This window comes from Limulus polyphemus, unplaced genomic scaffold (assembly GCF_000517525.1).
Source record: "Limulus polyphemus unplaced genomic scaffold, Limulus_polyphemus-2.1.2 Scaffold8003, whole genome shotgun sequence".
NCBI lineage: Eukaryota > Metazoa > Arthropoda > Merostomata > Xiphosura > Limulidae > Limulus > Limulus polyphemus.
Window position 1 is genome coordinate 1,010 of NW_013673613.1, and position 22,740 is coordinate 23,749.

The 22,740-nt window shown below is 31.7% G+C and overlaps 2 protein-coding genes across 2 annotated transcripts in view; one reads left to right on the forward strand and one right to left on the reverse strand.

The window, feature by feature from the left end:
• Nucleotides 1–264: 264 nt before the first annotated feature.
• LOC106475038 (A disintegrin and metalloproteinase with thrombospondin motifs 18-like) lies at nt 265–15,829 on the forward strand (the record flags this gene model as incomplete). The annotated part of the gene is made up of 13 exons (XM_013935735.2): nt 265–418; nt 897–1,013; nt 1,472–1,620; nt 2,049–2,112; nt 4,707–4,818; nt 5,056–5,186; nt 8,415–8,538; nt 10,046–10,290; nt 10,736–10,892; nt 11,899–12,028; nt 12,497–12,704; nt 14,774–14,975; nt 15,209–15,829. Coding segments are annotated over 13 exons (1,897 nt in total), but the record flags the coding sequence as incomplete, so codon positions are not given.
• A 1,415-nt stretch (nt 15,830–17,244) lies between these two features.
• Nucleotides 17,245–22,740, reverse strand: part of LOC106475040 (translocator protein-like) — a 10,696-nt gene continuing 5,200 nt past the window's right edge. The window contains exons 2-4 of the mRNA XM_013935738.2: nt 22,235–22,342; nt 19,487–19,702; nt 17,245–17,547 (exon numbers count right to left, since the gene is read on the reverse strand). Of these exons, the coding sequence (XP_013791192.1) occupies nt 17,383–17,547; nt 19,487–19,702; nt 22,235–22,342 (489 nt within the window). The 3' untranslated portion in view covers nt 17,245–17,382. The remainder of the gene's footprint in view (nt 17,548–19,486; nt 19,703–22,234; nt 22,343–22,740) is intronic.

Consider the following 22,740-nt stretch of genomic DNA (forward strand, 5'->3'; position numbering starts at 1 on the left):
TCTATTCCAAAAACCTGTGCAATATTTTTCTGAATTAAAGGACTTTATAAACACCAGTAAAAGCTGGAGTTCGATACTCAGAGTCTGTAGTCAGTTTTCATAGTTTTTCCGCTGAAAAACAAACACCGTGTACAAGTTTTAAAAATGTTGTCTTATCTAAAAACCTGTGCAGGCAACTTTTGAAATTATGGACTTTATAAACACTTTGCACACACTTTCAGATTTATCTGAATGAATTTAATAGGTTACGTTTCTTCTCTCTAGGTCTCCCCACTCCTTCTGTCTGAACAATAAACCCCAACAACTAGAATATCTAAAGTTTCCGAATGTACTTCCTGGAGAGAGATATGACGTAGACTTACAGTGTAAGCTCCAGTTTGGAACTAGGTCCAAGCTTTGTAAGCTTTACCATGAAAAGGTACAATCTATATTATGTACATTCTTTTTTAAGATATATCAAAATACATATTACTTGCTAAATTAAACATCATCTGTGGTGAAAAACAAACAATCTAGTTTTAAGACTGTATCCTTAAATAATTATATTTACGCATTGCTGGTGATTGTAATTGCTGTTGTGAAACTGATAACATCAGCTTTGTTTCTGTAAAGTTGTACATATGAACGCTTATATTTAGTGATTTTAGTTGATAACATCAGTTTAGTTTCTGTAAAGTTTTACGTATGACCGCACATAGTTGGTAATTATAACATTAGTTCCTGTAAAATTTTACAGTGTCGTGTAATGTTCGGTATTCTTCTGACCAAATGAAGACTGGGGTATGAGCAAATGCACATTGTTTACATTTCCTGGGTGCAAGGCTATGTAATACACGTACATTGTTATTGTTTACATAAACAACTTCTAACTTCTGTTTTTCTCTTCTTGGATTCAGAATGATGTACTACAAGAACACAACGTCTGTAAATCTTTATGGTGTCAGAAACGAGGGCGAGAATGTGCAACAAATTTTATGCCTGCAGCAGAAGGAACCTCATGTGGGAGGAACATGGTCAGAAACCATTTTGTACCTATATTTAATACCAACCTTCGTTGTTTCTAATAAAAACTATAAGAAGTTTTAGCTGCTATATAACAATAGAAAGTTTAATATTCGGTTCTATATGTTGCTATGTGTAATAGTGTTACAATGAAGCAGTGAACTGTGTTAGAATAACAGTAATAACTTGCATGTGTTGATTATTTTAGGGCAACAAATACAACGTACCCTGGCATGCAAAGCAGCGAGGTATAATGATCACCTTAGTGAGATTTGCAGAATACCTAAAGTTTACTTCTTGAAAGTTGTTCAGTACATATGTCTTTGTAAATAAATATTATATAAAATATATTTAGCATGTATTGAAGGTTGCTGTCAGGTGGAAGTATACACAAGCCATTAAGTTTGAAAGCTAGTCTCATATTCTTCCTCCGGCCAATGATATCGTGTAATATTTTCTTCTATTTCAGTGGTGCAGACGGGGGAGGTGTGTGGTAGTCGATACTAATGGGATCAGACCAGTAAATGGCGGATGGGGTTTCTTTTCAGCATGGTCGCCATGTTCTAAGACATGTGGTGGAGGTATTGCCTTTAAGCAAAGATACTGTGATCGTCCAAAGTATGTTTACATCATTTTATTACTAACCTATGTTGTTTCATTAAAACACTTTCAATTACCAAATTTTTCTATGTCATTACGAACTGGATATTGAAATTGTATACTATGTCTTTGGTTTTTAGTTTGTGGTAAAGGGTCTTAAAAGCACTTTGGGGGGAAAACTCCGTGTTACTGTTCCGAAAAATAATCAGAGAGTAGTTAAAGGTTAAATTATTGATTTATTATGTAATGTAACACAAAACAACAACCTTGAATATTGAGAAATACAAGAGTAAACAATAATTTACAATACCTCTATTATTATTATGTAAATGTACATTAAATTTACTATGTTTTATTGTTATAAGTTAAATGTTTTGATACTTGCTTAACAGTTGCGTCAGGATTTTATAAAATCGTCATTTGAAAAGTGTCGTTTCCTTTCACAGACCACGAAATTTTGGGAGGAACTGTCAAGGAAAAGATCGTGTGTACCAAGTATGCAATCAAGAGGTAACGTTTAACCAGTTTTGCGTAATCACAACGGAATTAATAAATAACTTACAACAAGAAAGTAATGAGGTAACAAACTTATATATAATCTGTCAACACCTTATTTTTTATACACCTTACACATTTCTAATAGATCACAATGACACAAAACCACCTCATATACAACCAATAAACTTTTTGCATATAGAACTTAACCAACTTATACAAATATGGTGTGTATATATATATATATTATATGTAGTTAATCGCCTAATACAGAATTGGTGAACACGTTACAGGTAAAATTGGTATATAATATTGCTCGCGTAATATAGAACTACCTCATATAGAATTAATAAACACGTTACATACAGTATGTAATAACCTACTATGTAGTTGGTGAACATTGCATATACACCACAATCACCTTGTGCAAAAATTGGTTTCTTTATTTCAGAATTTGCGCAAAGCGACACCAAGATTATTTTCGAATAGTGATCTCTGATTCTAAATTTAGGGGCTATAGGATTCACGGTCACACAAATTTGGTAAATACCTGACATATAGAATATAACCATATCATATGGAATTTGTAAGCACCTTCAATATGAAACATAACCACTCATAGAGAAAAGATAAACTCTTTACATATAGTACGTGAATATGTCATAAAGAATTAGTTATCACCTTACGTATAACAGATAAATACCTTATACAAAATAGGAAAATACCTTCCAAAAAGTACGTAAATATCTCTTAGAGAATTGGTAAACACTTTTACTTATAGTACGTATATTCCTTATACAGAACCCACATACGGATCTTAACCACGTCACACAGAATTGGCAAACACTTTTACCTATAGTACGTATATACCTTATACAGAACCCACATACGGATCTTAACCACGTCACACAGAATTCGTAAATATTTTACATTTAAAACTTAATTGCCTCACACACGAATGATAAGCATCTTATATATAGTATAAAAATACCTAATAAACAAATAGTAAGCGCCTTATATAAAGTACGTAACCGCATCACACAGAATTGGTAAGCACTTTACATATAATACGTAAATATCTCATACACAACTGATGAAACACCTTTTATATATTACGTAAATACCTCATACACACAACTGATAAAACAACTTTTACATACTACGTAAATACCTCATACACAACTGATAAAACAACTTTTATATATTACGTAAGTACCTCATACACAACTGATAAAACAACTTTTACATACTACGTAAATACCTCATACACAACTGATAAAACACCTTTTATATATTACGTAAATACTTCACACACAATTGATAAAACACCTTTTATATATTACGTAAATACCTAATACATAATTTATGAGTTATCGCTTTTGGATTTTGTTATGTTAAAAATATCCAGACACTCAAATAAATCTATTATTCTACTACATGAGAGTTGCCTAGTGATTAGCTCTCCGAGTTGTGGATCATAAAATCTCAGATTGAGCCGCGTTATACCGCTGAGTATACTCATTGCCATCAACTCTAGGGACATTATAATTGTGACAATCAATTCCGCTATTCGGTAACAGTAACCATGTGTAGACAGCTGGTGCTGCTGGCAGGTTGCCCTGTCTCTAGTCAGTAATTCTAAATTAATGGTGGCTCTGCCTGAGCCTTGGGGTTCTCTGAGTAGGCCATTCAGTGATGCTGCTCAGATTGAAAACATCAGTTGTTACATACATCTAATCATATTTTAAATGTGTTATTTTCTCAAATGCACCTAACTAATATTCACTCAATGTGTGTTAGCTTCCTATAAACACCTATTTTTATTTACTCTCTTAAAAATGATGTTTCTTATGCACACCTAGTCACATTTACTACATTAAATGTGTTATTTCTCACCTACACTGACAACGTGTGCTATGTTAAGTATTTTATTTATCCACACATGTCTAATCACAACAATCCTGTTCAATGTGTTAGTTTCCACACACCACACTGTTAAATGTACTCGTTTCCTATACACACTAAATCAGAATCACTTTATTTAATGTGTTTTTCCTACACATACACCTAACACTCAATCACAATCACTCCATTAAATATATTTCTTATGCACACCAAATCACATCTGCTTCGTTAAATGCGTTCTTTTATTACACACACACATATAGCCACATCAAATATTATTAAAAGAGATTATTTATGTGCAGGATTGATAAATTCCTTAAATACATTATAATTATTAGTGAAAACAAATAATAAAAATACAGGTATAAAACATACTGAGTACGTTGTTACTCATTTTAAGTCGAAACACCCCAAGGATACAATCTCGAATATATTAGGTACAAAAGAAAATTAAAATGTAAGCCTAAAATGTTGCCGTTTTCACTCAGTTTTGAATCTTTTATATGAATTTCTAATAATTAACCATAAGTACTATGTGTATCTTTTTGTTCAATTAGTGTGCAAACTTCATTTCTAACTCAGTATTTCTAAAGTTTCTTTATTTATAAAAAAAGAACATCTTATTACACTCTTCTGTTTTATTTAGTTTATATATTAACAATATTTCCTAGTCTAAAGCTTGTTTATTTCGGTATTATTGATAGCCTTGTCTCCAAAGAAGTGCCGATTTGCAGGCAGAACAGTGTCAGACTTTCAACAATAGAACTTTCAGTGGAAAGCGGTTTCTATGGGAACCGTATGATAAGGACCTTGGAGGTAGAAATTAATTGATGCGAATATTAATTACTGAAAATACGTATTAAACCAAAAAATGAAAACTTTAAGCTGTTATTACTTATTTAGCTTATAAACTTTAATATATATTTTAATAATTAGCCACAATTGGTCAGGGGAACCCTAAAACAATTCCACCAATAACAAATTAAACTCGTGGCTATTATTTCTTTGACTGTAACACTATTATTAATATTTTTGTCTTTTCCTCAAATACAGCACTGTATCGGTGCAAAATCTACTGTACTCCTCAAAAAGCTGACATTTCATTGGTATTATCTACAAAACTTTCTGACGGTGTATCCTGCAAGCCTGGATTCTCAGCCGTGTGTGTTGATGGTGAATGTAAGGTTAGTTGTTGAGAAACAGTTTAATACAGCAATCTATGTGCTCAAAAATATGGACGTCAATACTTGAAACCAAAATTTAAATATTTCTTAAGAGTTTTAAGCTATTAGATTCTACACTTTTTTTAAGTTATCAAAGAAAGAAAATCCAAGTTTTACTACAAATAACGTACGTTGTAAGGTGTGGTTTCAGATCAATAATTTGACCTAAAGAACCAGACTCGTACAAAACGGGTTTTGTTCACAGACAATGCCAGTGTAGAAGAGACCTGACGTTTCTCTCGTAGCTGTTAAACATGGTAAAGTCAAACATTTCATAAATGTTCAGGCTTGTTTGTAGTTTAACCAAACTCATTCTTATGTTTTGTTTTACAACACGTTCCTAGCTATCAGTGGAAGACTGTTTAGTTTGCTATAAGATACCTTTTGTGTGTGTATATAATTCTTTCTACAATAAGTTTTACTCCTTATACGTCAAACGTACAGGACAGAAATGCACGCTATAGATTCGATTAGAATGTTTTACTTAAACTTTGTACTGTCAGTTACAGTTTCTATTTTAGTGAAACGATACTGAAGAAACTGTAAAATGAAACGTCGAGTGTCCAGTTAAAGAAAAACAACAAATTTGATATTATAACTTAGGTCGTTTATTACTAGTCTTTTACAGATGATCATGTAAAAGGAACACATTAATGATTATATTTGTTAGTTTAGTGTAGTTTATGCTTTGTTCTTTTTACTTTAGTTTAATGTAGTTTATGCTTTGATCTTTTTACTTTAGTTTAATATAGTTTATGCTTTGTTCTTTTTTACTTTAGTTTAATATAGTTTATGCTTTGTTCTTTTTTACTTTAGTTTAATATAGTTTATGCTTTGTTTTTTTACTTTAGTTTAATATAATTTATGCTTTGTTCTTTTTATTTTAGTTTAATATAGTTTATGCTTTGTTTTTTTTATTTTAGTTTAATATAGTTTATGCTTTGTTCTTTTTTTACTTAGTTTAACGTAGTTTATGCCACTGTATATGGATTACAGTTCAGAAATGCTATTTAATTAACACTACAAATTTCGACATTCTACTACACGGTTGCCATTTAGTGCTTACTAGTTTTCACTTATGAAAAATTTCGCCGAAGGCGAGGGTAGCTTCGTTATCAACAACGAAAACAAACGAGTTGATCGAAATTATGGCCCAATTCTAGGTATGTCGAACTCATTGAAATATATTTAATTGTCGAAAATATTTCCTTTTTAAATCTTGCAGACCCAAAAATACACTTTTATAATCGATGACGAGGAACCCACTTTTTAGAAAATAGCATTTTGGAGACGGCTTGACTGGGTAATAAGGAAAACTTTATCATAAATGCAAAACGTCTCGACAAGATTATGTCTCTATGTGCAAGTTTGCAATACAAAGGAAAATTAAAAACAAATTTAAAGCCTTCTCCGATGCAAACTAATACCAGGACATCATTTTGGACCTTCTTTTTTGTTTTACTGCCCTTTTTTCATTTAGTATGAGTTAGCGTCCGTACATTATAGAACCAGAAATATTTTGTCGAGCTCACCTGACACACTAGATGTCGTTTTGTTTTGTTGTTGTTGTTTTGATTTTTTTCAAAAAGAGAAAATTTCCGTTCGTAATTTTCGATATGAATTGTTAATAAATTGCTTACTCTGTAAAAACTACGTAATTCTTGTTTAGGGATACTCTAGTGCTACGTAATTCTTCCTTACCAAAACTATAAACTATGTAATTCTTGCTTAGGGATACTCTAGTGCTAGGTAATTCTTCCTTACCAAAACTATAAACTACGTAATTCTTGCTTAGGGATACTCTAGTGCTACGTAATTCTTGCTTAGGGATACTCTAGTGCTACGCAATTCTTTCTTGCGTAAACTCTAGTACCAAATTAGTTCTTCCTTACGAAAAAAATTACTACGTAGTTTTCCTTTACGGAAAATAGTACTCCATAATTCTTTCTTGTGAAAACTCCAGATCTACGTAATTCTTGTTTATGGAAACTCTAGAGCTACATAACTTTTTCAGTGAAAATAGTACTAGGTAGCTCTTTCTTACAGAAAATAGTATCACGTAATTCATCTTTACGAAGACTCTAGTACTACGTAATTCCTCCTCATGAAAACTAATACTGCTTAATTCCTCCTCCAGAAAACTAACACTATATAATTCTTCCCTACGAAAAATACTACTACTTTATTTTTCCTTATGGAAATTCTAGTACTACGTAATTCTTCCTTACAGAAAAAAATCATTACGTAATTATTCTTTACGTAAACTCTAGTAGTAGGTAATTCTCCCTTAGATACACTCCAGTACAACGTAGTTCTTTACGGAAAATAATACTACTTAATTTTTCCTTATGAAAACTAGTACTAAGTAATTCTTCCTTAGGTACACTCCAGGGCTACGTAATATTTCCTTGGGTACATTCCAGTACGTCGTAGTTCTTTCTTACAGAAAATAATACTACGTAATTTTTCCTTATAGAAACTCTAGTACTTCGTAATTCTTCCTTATGTAAACTCTAATACAATATAGTTCTTCCTTACAGTAAATAGTACTACATAATTCTTCCTTACCTCAACTCTAACACTACGTCGTTCTTCCTTAAGAATAGTACTACGTAATTCTTCTTTACGGAAACTTGATTACCACGTAATTCTTCCTTACGGAAGATAGTACCGCGTAATTATATCATATGTAAACTCTAATATTTCATAATTCTTTCTTACGGAAACATTAGTACCACGTATTCTTCTTTACGGAAACTTGATTACTACGTAATTATTTCTCACGTAAATTCTAGTATTACTTAAATTTTCCTTACATAAAATCTAGCACTACGTCATTCTTCCTTACGGAAAATGGTACTACGTAATTCTTCCTTACAAAAACATTGTGCTTTGTAATTCTTTCTTACATGACCTCTTGTAGTATTTAGTTCTTCCTTATGGAACTAGTCTTACGAAATTCTTCCTTACGGAAAGTCTAGTCTCACATCTATTCCTTAACAAACATCCGTAGAATCTGGTTGAAACTACGCGTAGAAAGAAGTGAGATGGTTTTTGTAAACCACCGAAAAAAAAGGTTGATTCTACAAAATCTTGTAATTTTTCCCCCTGGGAGTTTCAGCTTAAAACGTATAATAAAACAATTGAAGTGATTTTTCTAGTTACACGTCTTGTTGTGTATGTGAACAGAAAGTGGGTTGTGATGGGATAATTGACTCCATGGTCCAGCCTGATGTATGTGGTATTTGTGATGGAGATAATTCAACCTGCCGCCTCATTGCTGGACAACTGAAAATTCAGCGGAATATTTCTGGTAGGTAAAGTGTTATTTATAGTTCGAAAACCCACTCTGAACTGACTAATAGACACTATCACTTTTATAGTGTCTACTAACCAGTAAAGTATCGATACTCATGTAAAGACCACAGAAATATTGCACTTGTTGATATCACAGTAACACTACCAATGCCTATAACACAGTAACACGATCAATGTAGACACTACGATAACACTTCTAATGCATAAAATACTGTAACACTGCCATTGTAAACATTACAATAATACTACCGATGTAAACAACACACTAGAACTACCAATGTAAATATCAGAATAACACCACCAATGTCGACACTGCAGTAACATTTTTAATGTAGATATCACATTAACACTACCAATATATATATATATATATATATATATATCCCAGTAACATTACTAATATATATACATTCTAGTAATACTACCAATATATGCATCAAAGTAACACTACCAGTGTAGGTAATAGTAGCACTATGAATTTGGTCATCACTGTAACACTACAAATGTGCTCATCACAGTAACATTACCAATGTGGTAATCACTTAGAGGTTTAATTTTTATCAAGAAAAACAATATAATCGTAAACTTTAATTACCATTGCCTGCTTATCCTATAGTGAGAGAAGTATGAAAATGATTTTCTGTGTGAACTACTAAGCTTCATAGGTCATTCTAACCCTTATTGTTTTATTTGGTTTATAGGTCGAAGGAACATTTTAACCCAAATAATACATAATTAGGGACACTCTCTTAGACATTCAACGTACAGATAAATCAATTGTTTAAATTTTAGCAGTCAAACAGGCGATAATAGAAAAACCCTCGACCACTTTCGTAGTAGGGTGTAAAGACGACATTGAACTTGCTCCAATGAAAGCAGCTAACAATATATATGTATTTAAAATATTTGTTTGATTCGTCGTTAGGTTGCATTTATCTTTAATCATATTTGATTACAATAAGTTTAATACATTCACAACTTTAATATTTACCAGCAAATCTGACCATTCAGTTATAAAAAAGTGTATTATTCGGATAGAGCGTTTTATGTAACGTACATAGCTACTTATATACATCAGAGCCAATAGCGTATAAATTAGAAAATTGAATTTTTACCTATCTTTATATTTAGGTTATCATACCATTGTTCTCTTCATCATTTCATTTAGTTACTATAACATTGTATTCTTCATTTTTATCTTTGATTTATTATATCATTGTTCTTGTCGCCATTTTCTTAGATTACTATATCATTGTACTGATATTATACCATTTTTCTTTTCGTTATTTCTTTAGATTACTACAGCATTGGGTTGTTCATCACTTCTTTATACTTCATCATTGGTCTCTTCTTTTCTTCGTCACTCCCTTAAGTTATTATCCCATTGCTATTTTTGTCCTTTCCTTAGGTTACTATACCATTGACATTCCCTTAATATACCATTGTTATTTTTACCATTCCCTTAGAGTAATATACTAATGTTCCTTTCGTTATTTCCTTAGGTTACTATACCATTGCCCAGATACCAAAACATGCACGAAGCATAAAAATCAGCGAGGTTAATGAATCTCCATCTTACCTTGCATTACGAAACCTGATTGGCCATTACTACATCACTGGTCACTGGACAATAGACTGGCCAGGGCGATACCGTGTAGCTGCGACAGAGTTTTTGTACAGGAGATGGTACAAACAGCCTGAATCTTTACAAGCTGAGGGTCCCACCAATGAAGATCTTATTGTGGAGGTAAGCGAGTTTCGGAATGTGTAGATTAATTCAATCATTCGATTGTAAAGCACATGGTTACACTGAAATCGCTTGTACACGGGAATGAAATTATTCGGGTAATCACCGAAAACTTAACACCGATTCTTTGTGGAGTTCCGAATTGAGTACCAACTTATTTTATTTTATTTTTTTTGAAAGCCAGTACCGAATTCTTTACTTAATGAGAGCTACATATGAACAGTGCACAGAAATGCACCGTTGACCTATAGAATTAGTGGTATCCCATACTGACCACTTATATATTTCCAAATAACAGGGTCCAATCGTTAACTGAAAATTCTGATACTGAGGTCTTATATGGTTAAACGAGACAAGCTTTCTCAGCGTCTGTAATATCTCTTCACGTAATTTGCCACCTTGACCTGTTTAAACTGTTTTTGTTTTATTTGTCTAAATTCTATAGGCTTTACTTCACGGCGGAGAGATGACGGTGAAATTTAGTTTTGTGTTGGATAATGAAGTGGAGACATATAACACAGATACAGAACTTCGCCAATCAATGAGAAAACATTATAAATGGCGATTAGTGACGTCACCATGCTCGGTGTCCTGTGGAGCAGGTAAATATTAATTGCTATACGTTGTGTGTTTATGCGAAAAAAAAGAGTACATAATAACTTAGACTGAATACAGTAAAGGTCAAAGTTATCATAATTAGTTCTTTATATGATCTAGATATATTGGTATTATTTGGCATTTTCGAAAGTTACAATAATTGATTGACTGTTCTCATAAAAATTAAGGTTTAGAAATTTTCAGTCAGAAATATCTATTTTTTAACTATTTTAGATACTTATAACGGTTAGAAATATGACTTCTGATTCACAATTCGGCTACAAATCAAACGATTTTCTAAACCGAAAGCAAATTTTATTCTCATTTCTGTAGGTCTCTTTCACAAAATTAAAATAGAAGAACAGTCATTTATTTAAACAAATCACTGTTTGAATATGTAGTCATTGTTCTTAATCACTACATGCATTTATGAAGTGAGCCTCCTATACACTATTTGCACCTTTGATGTCTTCGTTCCTGGTGACTTTTTTGCATGAAAGTAGTGTTTCTTCTTAATAGTCTTTTGTTTTTTTGAGCCCACCTTTTTTATGTGCATAAAATTGTTATCCTAATCATTATTTGTATTTTTGTTCATGTTTGCATCCATGAAATTTAATTCTTATGTATTTTCTGCATTCATGTACCATTTGCAACTATATCATCTTTGTTCCAAATCATTGATTGCATCTACAAAACCTTTGTTTCCGATCACTAGTTGCACCCATAAAACTTTGATCCTAAACTTTCTTTGCATGTATTATTATTGTTCGAATCTCAGCTAAAAGTGACTTTGGAAAACACGTAATTATTTTCGTAGTGGGAAGCTGTAAAAAGTTACATTAATTTAAAAGTAGTAGTTTCAATTTAAAGGTATACCAGTTTTCATTCGTATCATAGTATAGCTTTGAAGGTTTGTTATATTACATTCGTGTTAAAAAAAGAGCTAATAAAGCTTAGATCAAACCTACTTCTTCTGCATATCCTGACGATGGTTTCAAATTCTGTATTTAGGGTTCCGATACCAAAATTACAGCTGTTTTGACGAGATGGTCAACCTTGTAGCCAATGATTTATGTGGCTCATCCACTGAGCAGTCTTTGTTTCAAATAACACAGTGTAATTTTAATTCCTGTCCCCCAACGTAAGTTTAGTAATACAGTTATTTACCTTAAAGAAATACAGTATTATTGTCTAAAGACATCAGCACTTGTTATTCGAGTTGAACATGTTGTTAATGTGTAGAAAATAAAGTACTTTGTTGAATGTTTTCTATAACATACCTACAACAAAATGTTTCACTTTCACTTCTAATATTTCGTAGTACTCTTGATATTAATTTTGAAAATTAAAATCCAAATACTTTTGTTTGATCTTGTACTAATTTATCTTTAAAACGTTAGTTTAAAAAACATAATTGGAGTATCCTATTATTCCTCAAAATGAACTTCTTAGACACTAAGATTATATGGGAACAAAGACATTAATATCCCTCAAGTATGTCTATTTATATTGAATTCATGTTTTTACTGATAGCTAAAACTAGAAATTTATTTCATCTTCAAGAATGTATATATTTTTATAGATTCTTGTAATGTGTATCAAACAATAGGTGGGAAACTGGTAAATGGGGCAGCTGCAGCAGAAGCTGTGGTATCGGTTTACGTCACAGACATGTCAAATGTGTCCGAAAAATCAACGCCACAACCACCGAAAAGTTACCTAGTCGATTTTGTCGTGGACAAAGAAAACCAGCCAGAAAGGAAAAATGTAGTCATAGCTTATGTTCTGTCCAATGGGCAACTGGATCTTGGACAAAGGTACAGACTGTATAGCATGTTAGTACATCAGGCTGTTTCATTATTTCTCTTTTTATGTGTCTGAGTATACATTTAGCATTTAGTGAGGCACTTTTTATAATAGCACCAACTACCAAAACTTGTACACACCTTACAACCCACATATACGCGTTTTTGCTAATTTTCTAGCAGATCCATGCGACTAATCCTGAAAGATCCCATTATTAACATTTCAAAGTCCTAAACATAAATACGTACATTGTATGAGCCCTTAAATTGTCACGTATATCTGTCAACCCAGTCCTGATAGCCCCCAAAACCCCTTTAACCTAAAATCTGGAGATCCGATTTTAAAATTTCACCCTCTAGTAGCTTTACGAGAAGTTCAACAAACAAGACATTTCATCTCCTTTTCTTGTTCTTCAGTCTCCTTTTATTCAGCAAGAAAGTATATTTTGAATCATTATTCTCCAAAAATTCAAAGCTTGTACGAAGTACATTTTAGGCTTCCTTGTAAATCAGGATGCTGCAGTGCTGCCATCTCGTGATCAATCTTGCTATTCCTCAGTTTGCAACAGAAGAATACCACACGCTGTTCTAGACTCTTTATTCTTTCACTGTGTTTCTAACATACAGACGGTTTTATTTAATAATGAAGATGAAGACGGTTGATGAAGATGGTTTTGTTTAAACTTCTCATTGTTTTGTTTCTCCCCAAAGCGCTCTTGGAGGTTTTGAAAAGCTTGAATATTGTTTCGTTAGTCCGTAACACTCGTTATGCCAAATTTTGTGAATCTCTGCGAAGTTTAAATGTTTCACTATGTTCTTTGTAATTTTCCCATGTATACCACTCCATTGTAACCAACTTCAAACATTTCTATTTCTGATTTTAAATCTGTGTATATCTCGTATCTCTGAATGTTTTGAATGATACTATCTCACGAGTGGATTGTGTTCTGTTCCAAATTGCAATAAAACGATCTAATTTCTGAAATCGTATGCACTCTTAAAAGCACCACGTTTCGAGCAACATGCCATTGATGTTTCTCTTTCTTCTGTAAAGCAGTAGCTTATACTCGTTTGGCTTTAGTTCATTCTAAGATATTTTATTGTTTTTCTCACCTTGTGATAAACCGAAGTTAATTTTGTGGTTCGTTATGCGAGCTTTCAAATAAATTCTATAAAGGGAAAGGTAAGTCAGAAGCCCACTACCAACAGGGTAGTTATTCCATTCCATATTCTTGTAATGGTGCTTATATTGGTCAAACAAAACGATTTATGACAATTATACTACAGAAAGGTTATGGCTGGTGTTCTCGGAAGGATGTTTAAAAAAATCGGATTTAGCATTTAGTGTCCATACAGCCAACACAGAATTAATTTCGATCTATCAAAATCATTGCTGAAACAAAATTATTCCATCAATGTAACACAAGAAAACCAATAGAAATATTTAAATAACGAAAACGTACTCAATAATTAAATGAGATTTAAACTCAACCCTATTTGGAATTATGTTTCTATAATTAGTTTTGGTGCTCTACTACCGTTAGTGAATGTTGACTTTTCTGGACCGTATCGAACCCGGACATAAAAGACTCTGAGTTGAGTTTTATTTCGTCCCTTGAGAATGACAAGCTTAGCCTGTCGAAACTAGTCAGTTTTTATTGTTTTGTTAATTTATTAATCATTTGTGCAATATTCTGCTGAGGTATTATAACTGTTTTTAATGAATTTGCACAAAGTAATTCTTTAAATATGATTTTTGAAGTTATTACGTTATAGCTACTGCACCTATTAAAACCTAAGGTTGGGTTAAATATAAATGTGTATATTATTCAATTTGCATGAGGAAGACATCTTGACAAAGTCACAGACAGTTGCTTTTAAAAAAGAATTTTGGTATGTTTGTATCAAGGACTGAATTATTTATTGTTATTGTTCTTCGAGTGTACATCGAATATACTGTAGAGAACAGGCTAGTTAGGCGTTCTGAAGTGGGACTTTGTAACCATAACATAAAAATAAAATTGTGAAGTTTTATGCCGTGACACAACTACAATAATTAACTGTATCCTTTCTATTTCTAGTGTAGTGTAAGTTGTGGTGAAGGTCGTCAGACGAGAAACGCTACATGTGTCATCAGGAGACAAGATAACAATACAAATGACGCCCTATTTTCTCATCATTTCTTCAGTCGCCATGTTGATACAATAAATTGTAATTTTATTCTAAGACCTGTGACCACTCGTTCTTGTTTTAATAACCCTTGTCCAATATTAAAACCAATAGGTTTGTATCCAATCTTATATTTTGGAAGTTTTATTTGATTTCTACATATTTTTGAAATTTTAGATTCTGAAAGGCGAAATCCTAAAAAAAACATGACAACAATATGATGAAATTTATGTTAAAGGACATAGAACAATCACGTAGATATTTTGATGTGTTTGTTTTCCCAACACTCACACTTATTTGTTTAGTTAGTAATGAACTTTGTAGTACAGCGTTACTTTCTTTTGCAGTTGAAAACTGTGTGGACCTATACACTTGGTGCCATCTTGTGGTGAAATACAAAGTTTGTTCTCACGATTTTTATAGCAAGAAATGCTGCAGTTCCTGTATTTGAATGGATTTTAAATGATTTATACGATGCATTTTTTTCTCTCTCTTATTTTTTAATGACATGTAAAATGTTTTAAAATACCTTTGAGTTTAGTAGTAAAAACGTTCTTATAGTAAGGTTTTTGGTAATCGGATATCAGTCGTGGTTAGCAGCCTATATTATTATTAGTTAGTTACATTTTTATTACTTGATACTAATTATTAACAAACAGGGAACTCCGAAAAAAGGACTGTTTCTGTGGTACTTCAACCCAGGATTCATAAAGAAGCTGATGTGGTATTCATTCATTATGACTCATCACCACCACCACATCATAGTCTTTCATTGAAGATTGCATTACGCGAAACGTAGAATATAAACTAGTTAGTGATTAATATCCAGTATCAAAATGAGTAACTAAGTCATAATTAGAGACCTGATTGTATAAATCACTAATCGTGTGCTTGTGATCAAATAACTTAAACCTGAGCCCTACCAATGACAGAAATATTCTGGATATTTAATGTGTTTTTATAAGTGTAAAACCTAGAACTTTCAAATATATATATATATATCGTCTAAATTAGCATTAGAATTTTTAGTTGACTTACAGAATCTCCAGTTTTCACTTAATACCTCTATATAAAAACACTATTAATTTTTTTTACCATGGTGAATTGAACGATGCTATCTTTGTACACAGGAATAATGTTAATCATGATGTAACGTTCAACTATAAAGTTATTATTATTTGTAATAATTATTTCATATTTTTGTGCTTGTTCCACCTGTCTCATATATTTAACATAAATATTAGCCTGTAGTTAAAGGTTGTCTTACGAAATCACAGAATTTAAATAATTTTACCTCTTAATTCGAGTGTTTTAATTTATCCTATTTTATTCAATCGTTTTGTAAAGATTATACATTTATTTATTGTCGGTGTGTTGACATTTTCTTTCCAGCATTACAAGTGTTACCTTTAACAGTAATAATCATTTTTTCCTAATTTTATTCATCCAATATATATCTTGTAACGAACAACTAAATTTGGTGTTTAGCCAATTTTAATTCTTTATGATGTAAAGCGTGTTTGGTGGCATATTTTGGTACGAAATTAATTTTATTGTACTAATGATTGCTTTATCAATTACATGGAAGTAAGTGACTGATGATCGCAAGAAATGTCTATGATTTTTCTGGTTTAACTATAAATAGTGTCAGTCTAATGGTTAAATAATCTATGTTAGCTGATATCACATTTTTATAGAAATAAAATATGTTCTATGTTAGAATTCTTGTGTCAACTGTCCTTCTTGATGTTGTATCTAGTTCACGAGGAAAATGCTGTGTCTTCAACACTGATATTCTCGCCTTGAACTTCTAGTAACGAGAGTAAATACGTTACTTAGTATGCAGTATTCAAAACAGTCTTAAAGCCTTGCCTCTTCACAATTTTTTTTTTTTTTATTAATGATTTGCAAGCTAAGCAAACTATAAAATCAAATTCTTGATATGTTGCCAACTAAAACAGGCTTTCATGTGTGCAGATTATATGAATTTTATCTATCACTATTCAATTCCCCGTAATTGTTGGCTTAATATGCTAACGTTTCTGTATTGGCTTTATGTGCGCATGTTGCGATTTTTTATAATAATATTTCAATATTGGTAACAAATTTCAGCGTGTTGCACTGAGATTGTGTATTTGCAAGTCATCATTTCTTTTAAAAAAGTCATGTAAATCAACAGTATTATATATCTTCTAATAGACGAAATGATTTCATAAAAATACGTATGAGTTGGTACCAATGTCTTTAATCTATGTTTAAATTGAATACCACGTGCTGATTACCATATATTATTAATGTTTTAAGTTTAACTGTATTTTCATTATTTTTAAGTTTCTCACACGAATATTTTCCACAAAACATTTTTGATCAATAATAGCCACAATTTGAAAGTATTAATACTTTCCAAGTTTTATATATGTCTTAATATAATCATACAATATTTCAAACTACTTCAGTAAGAAATGTGCCATTAGAGTTTTCAATTTCATGAATCCAGAAGCATTTTACGTTTGCATGGAACTCATTTCATTCTGTTATCTCTCCACACTCGGAAATTTAAGGCCGATCCAAACGTCACCCATGCTAGGTATGGTATCATAAAGTAAGATGCATAACGATTGATAGACCAAAAGGTATAGATACAACCAGAAATAAATCCCATCAGGATGGTGATATCAACAAATGCCTGAAATATTAGAAAATTTCAAATGATTCGATGTGAATGACAGAAAAATGTTCTTTTTTTAAGTTCTATTAGGTTTTAACTTGATCCTTTAAATAAGTGAGGTATTTAATTAGATTAACTTATTTGTTCATTAAATGTAACAATTACACTAACTCCTACCATCTAAGCTATGTCATTATATATATTATCAACTCAATGTAAAGTTGAACCCTTATTCTACTAGCACGAATAAACAACCATGACTTTACTCGGTAATCAAAACTGGTGGTATTTAATTTTAGAAGGTAACGTATTTGATTCTTAATATTTAGATTGAAACCATAAGTTGCTACAAAGATAATCAGATAAGTATTTTGTTCTGTCTTAATGTACGTTTTGTGATAATATTATAAACAAGTTAGTTGGAAGGATACATATTCCATCTGTTATTTAATTGGTTTGTGACATTTAGGCATTGGACTGCTGTTAAAGGAGAGGTGAAGACATATAAGAGAAACAAGTAAACACGAGGAAACTATCATAGGACCGCTCTAGTCAATAAAAAGGTATTATACAAATAAATTTCTATCTCTGACAGCTAGTGAGTTACATACAAATTCTGTGCCATAATTACGATGGCAATTTTAACATCGACGAGAAGAAAGCCTTATTATAAAAGCCGAAACATCGTCTCATTCCAGAAACAAGCAGGAACAGCTAAAAAAATACTGAACTCTTACGGAGTGGAGCTTATCTGAATATTATATATCGTATTTGATTCATCCACTGTTCATCGAGTTTCTTGGATGATTAAATTTATTTAAAATTAACGAATAAGTGTGACAAAAAATAAGTGTATAATCACATATACACCGAAGCAATATCATTAGTTGCTGAACCTTTCAAAATCATTTCTGAATTTATGTAACGTCAAGAGTTGAACAAACAAAAACAACTTGAAGTCATACCGTAATGAAAATATGTGGTAAATCCGAAACATTTATAAAACAAGCTGCACTGCAAAAAAATAGCTATCCAAAGAAAAAATATTGTAAGTAACAAGTTAGTCTTCCTACATTCAAAGGAAGTTAGTTAAAGTATCAATTTTTGATACATTTATTATGAAGCGCAAAGCTACATATTGACCCACCGCGAATTTATTATTGAATCTTTAATTTTATTATTAGAAGCCTTCAAATTTATCGCTTATCCACGTGAGAGTATCACTGCTTGAATTTAAAAGTAAAATGTAACTAGCTGACTGTTTACCACTAGAATTGGAGAAAAGTTTTAATTTTATTGAACATTCATCATAGACTGAGCCTATTATCATTATTTCTCTTGTTGTTTTCTTACTAACCTCAATTCGAATCAACCAGTAAATCATAAGAAGTTTCAAAGCTATTTTCAAACATAAAAATATATGTAAAGTAATAAGTTGGTATCTAAACATATTTTATTTTCAAAATAAAGTACTAATGTACATCTTTAGAATTCATTTATTTACCATTACCAGAAATTTCGCTTTTCCGCTTATTTAACGAAAACAATTCTATATGGATTTTAGGTACTACTGATGACATTATAAAAAAAAATTTGTCATCTTTTATAACATTTTCAATTAAACCCTAACTTCATCAGTGTTATAAATATTCAAATAATAACAAAAACGATTATGTAACTGTCTTTTTCATTTTCAGGTTATTTGAAGATAATAACTGTACACGGAATAAAAGTACAACTGAGAGGTGTGAACTCAAACGAAATATTACACTATATTAGACATAAAACTATCAATTTTTAGTGAGCTCTGCATTAACTTATTTTAGAAGAGCAGATAAAAAGTTTAACTCTTTTGTGACCAGTTAACAATATTACAGTATGTATAACATTGTCAGAAAAAAATTATTAAAAGATAAGAAAAATCATGACCTTGATTTTCCTTTAAACAAAGACCTACCATTCCTGGACAATGTGCCCCAAAGAACAGTGGTGTCCATGCCCAGTTAAGAGCTAGCTGTGTGCCGTATAGCATTAGAGGTAGTCGTGCATGGCCACCGAAGCCACCTCCATCACGCCAGATCAAATAGGAAGCATAACCCATTTCTGTGTAGAGGAGTCCCCAAGCTGTCCGGAACACCCACTTTGGTGGGTGCCATTTTGGTTTCTTAAGGGACTGCCAAATATTTATTAATATATAAAGCTTGTCGAATGAGAAATAAACAATTCACAATCTTAAAAATGCGTATGTTTCTCGTATAACTTTAACCATTCCCCCTTTTTTATATAACAAAATGGTTTTATTACAGTTTGCAAAATTGAAATCGCAAACAAAGATGGGGAAAATATTCAAAAAATTAAATATAAAACGCTCTATAATTCTGACTGATATTTCAGAAATTATCCGACCTTTGTTTCGCATCACAGTGAAGAGACTTCTGTGTTTTGTGTGTTTAAGGTTCCATAAACAGCTACAATCGTGATTGCAGGCCAATAAATAATTGTTTATACGCTCATATGACTTATGTAATCTCAGAGCTAGTTGGAATACCATTTTTAAATAACTTACATTACATATGATGTTTTTCGCAGATCGGATTCCATTTTCTTTTATTCTGAAATACATAGGAATAAGGAAAATTGAGAGTTTGGAAGATGGAATACAGAAAATGGTATCCATGGAATCTCATTATGATAAATTTTGGCTGAAAAGTGACTCTCCAAGCTTTCTATATCTGAAAATAAGGATGAAAGGCATTGAAATACAATAGTTATCATGGGTGTCGTTGCTTGTGTTATTACAGCACAAAGCTATACAAGGGGCTACCGGCTTTCTGTCCGGCACGGGGAACTGATGGGTGCCCTAAGATGGGGTGCTTGAACACAAGAAATATAGTGTCACTGTTTTCAAATAATGGAACTTATGCATTTTAATGAGTTGATTAATGCTTTTGCAACTGTGTTCAATCGAAAATAATAGCAAAGGTGTCGCGTACAGTAAAGAATGACTGCAGAAGGTGTAGTGGAACTTTAAAAATCTATCAATAAGTATGTGGAATTCCTCCCTTCCAGAGGAAATATTCCTGCTTTATAATTAAGAATAAAATCGGTGAAGGTTTAAAATCCCAGCTTGTAAAACAAATACAGTAATTTTTGGTTTATGTAGAGTTAAATAGCGTTAATTTATAAAATGTCGAAAATACTGTATTCCGCAATAAGTTTGTTTCTTTGTAATTATGCACAAAGCTACACAATGGGCAGGAGTTTCGCCATACGTAACTATAAGTGTAAGCTAGGCACGTTTTTACATATAAACTCAATCCCAACAAACGTTGTCATTAAAATAAATATATAAGAAATTCGTTACACGCAATACATATATGACACTGTAAGTTACGCATATTTTTAAATACACATTTAATCTAAACAACGTTCATATTAAAAATAAATACATAACAATAAATTTGTTACAATGTTCTTCCACACAAGCTAGGTAGGAAAAAATAAAAGGCAAACTAATTTTAATTCAAGAAATAATATTTATGGAAATCCACGTTTTTGTATGTGCGTACTATTGACCATAACATTAGGGTTACACGAAATACGCAGTAGAAAAAGATCGCAAGACGTTGAAAAATATTGAAAGATATATTGAAAAAGTTATAACACTCGTCTATAACGGCAGATTGTTATATTTGCTATGTTTCAGGCGTATGCCTTTCGTCAGGCTTAGATACTAAAAATATACAATATACAAATATACTTATATACAAATACACGTAATTAAAAACTAACTCATGAGAGGTGTGTATACAGAGTAAAACAGGTGAAACCCAAATTATCTGTGGTAAACAATATCAATTTTGATTAGTTTTTATTTCTATCTATTATATTATATCGTTTATTTATTTTTATAACTGTATAGTTTTGTTTTGATTTTTCATCCCAGCACTGCTAGGCCCTTTTAGTTACCTTACTTTATTTAACTCTTGTATTATAAAGCCAGAGAACACAATTCTTTTTTTACGTATCTGATTCTGTGTGAATGCCTCGCGTTCTTTTCTTTTCATGGGCCCAATTTATAATTACGTGTGTTTATATACAAATTCGAAGTCGTTTTTTTATGTATTATGTATTTTCGTATTAGACGTGTGTGATAACTTTTCCAATATTTTTTTTATTGGCGGTTATTATGACGAGAAAGACTGGTTGTATTTCTTTAAAACAACCTTATGATTCATTTCTTTAAACTATTAGATTGCATCGTGTTAGGAAATCTTATCGTTGTTTTCTTAAATTTTCTATTTTTCAAGATTCATTAAAAAGAATATTCCATCGATTTTTTCTTAATAGTGAATGAACATTTGCACTTTTATCTTGCTGTCCCATAGAATGCCCTGAAATCTACTAGATTACGTTCATGTAGATTTATGTGGTTATTTACAAGGCTAAGTTGAATTAGTGTAAACCAGTGTAATAATGTGGATACTTTATATGGAATAAAGCTTGATTCTGTTGATCTAAAGATTCTGCTATGCTTCTTGTTGAATGTTGGTCAACTCTACAGAATTAATTCTAAAACAAGAAATCAACAAGTTTGTGAAAGAATCGATAACTCTACCTAACACTTTCAAGGTTGACTTGAAAGCAATGTTACGTAACTTAACTCATGCTAGAAAATTTCACAAACTATTTTTTGTTACTGTACCTTATACCAGCGATATATTTCCGGTCTTGTTATGATGGCTGCGGCTATTCCTCCAATATGAGGAATAACCATGTGTAGAGCAGTGATAGGTAAACCGGCGTCCAGCATCTGTGATGTAAGAACAAATATAAGTTATATAAGACTCAGAAATGTAAATATATCACATATTGAATGTCTAAGTACACTAAAGGTAATCTAAATAAGATATGAAGTGCTCCAAGAGTAGCTTCACTTATCTGAGCTTAGCAGTAAGAGTCGTGAAAGGCATCTTGCACTGTGGGGAAAGAAGTTATGGTGCACAGGGTTGAAATATAATTTGTACATAATAATGTGTTATTAACTCATATGATATTTTCAGGTATGGAATGAAAATATTCTGTTTAACTTTACCAAAAATAAAGAAAGCTCAAATTATTTATTTCCCTAAAATGGTTCATCAAAGCCTTCAACTTCAACCCTGGTGTTCCGTGACCTTCCTTGAAGTGATAATGGCTGGAGACGGCTTA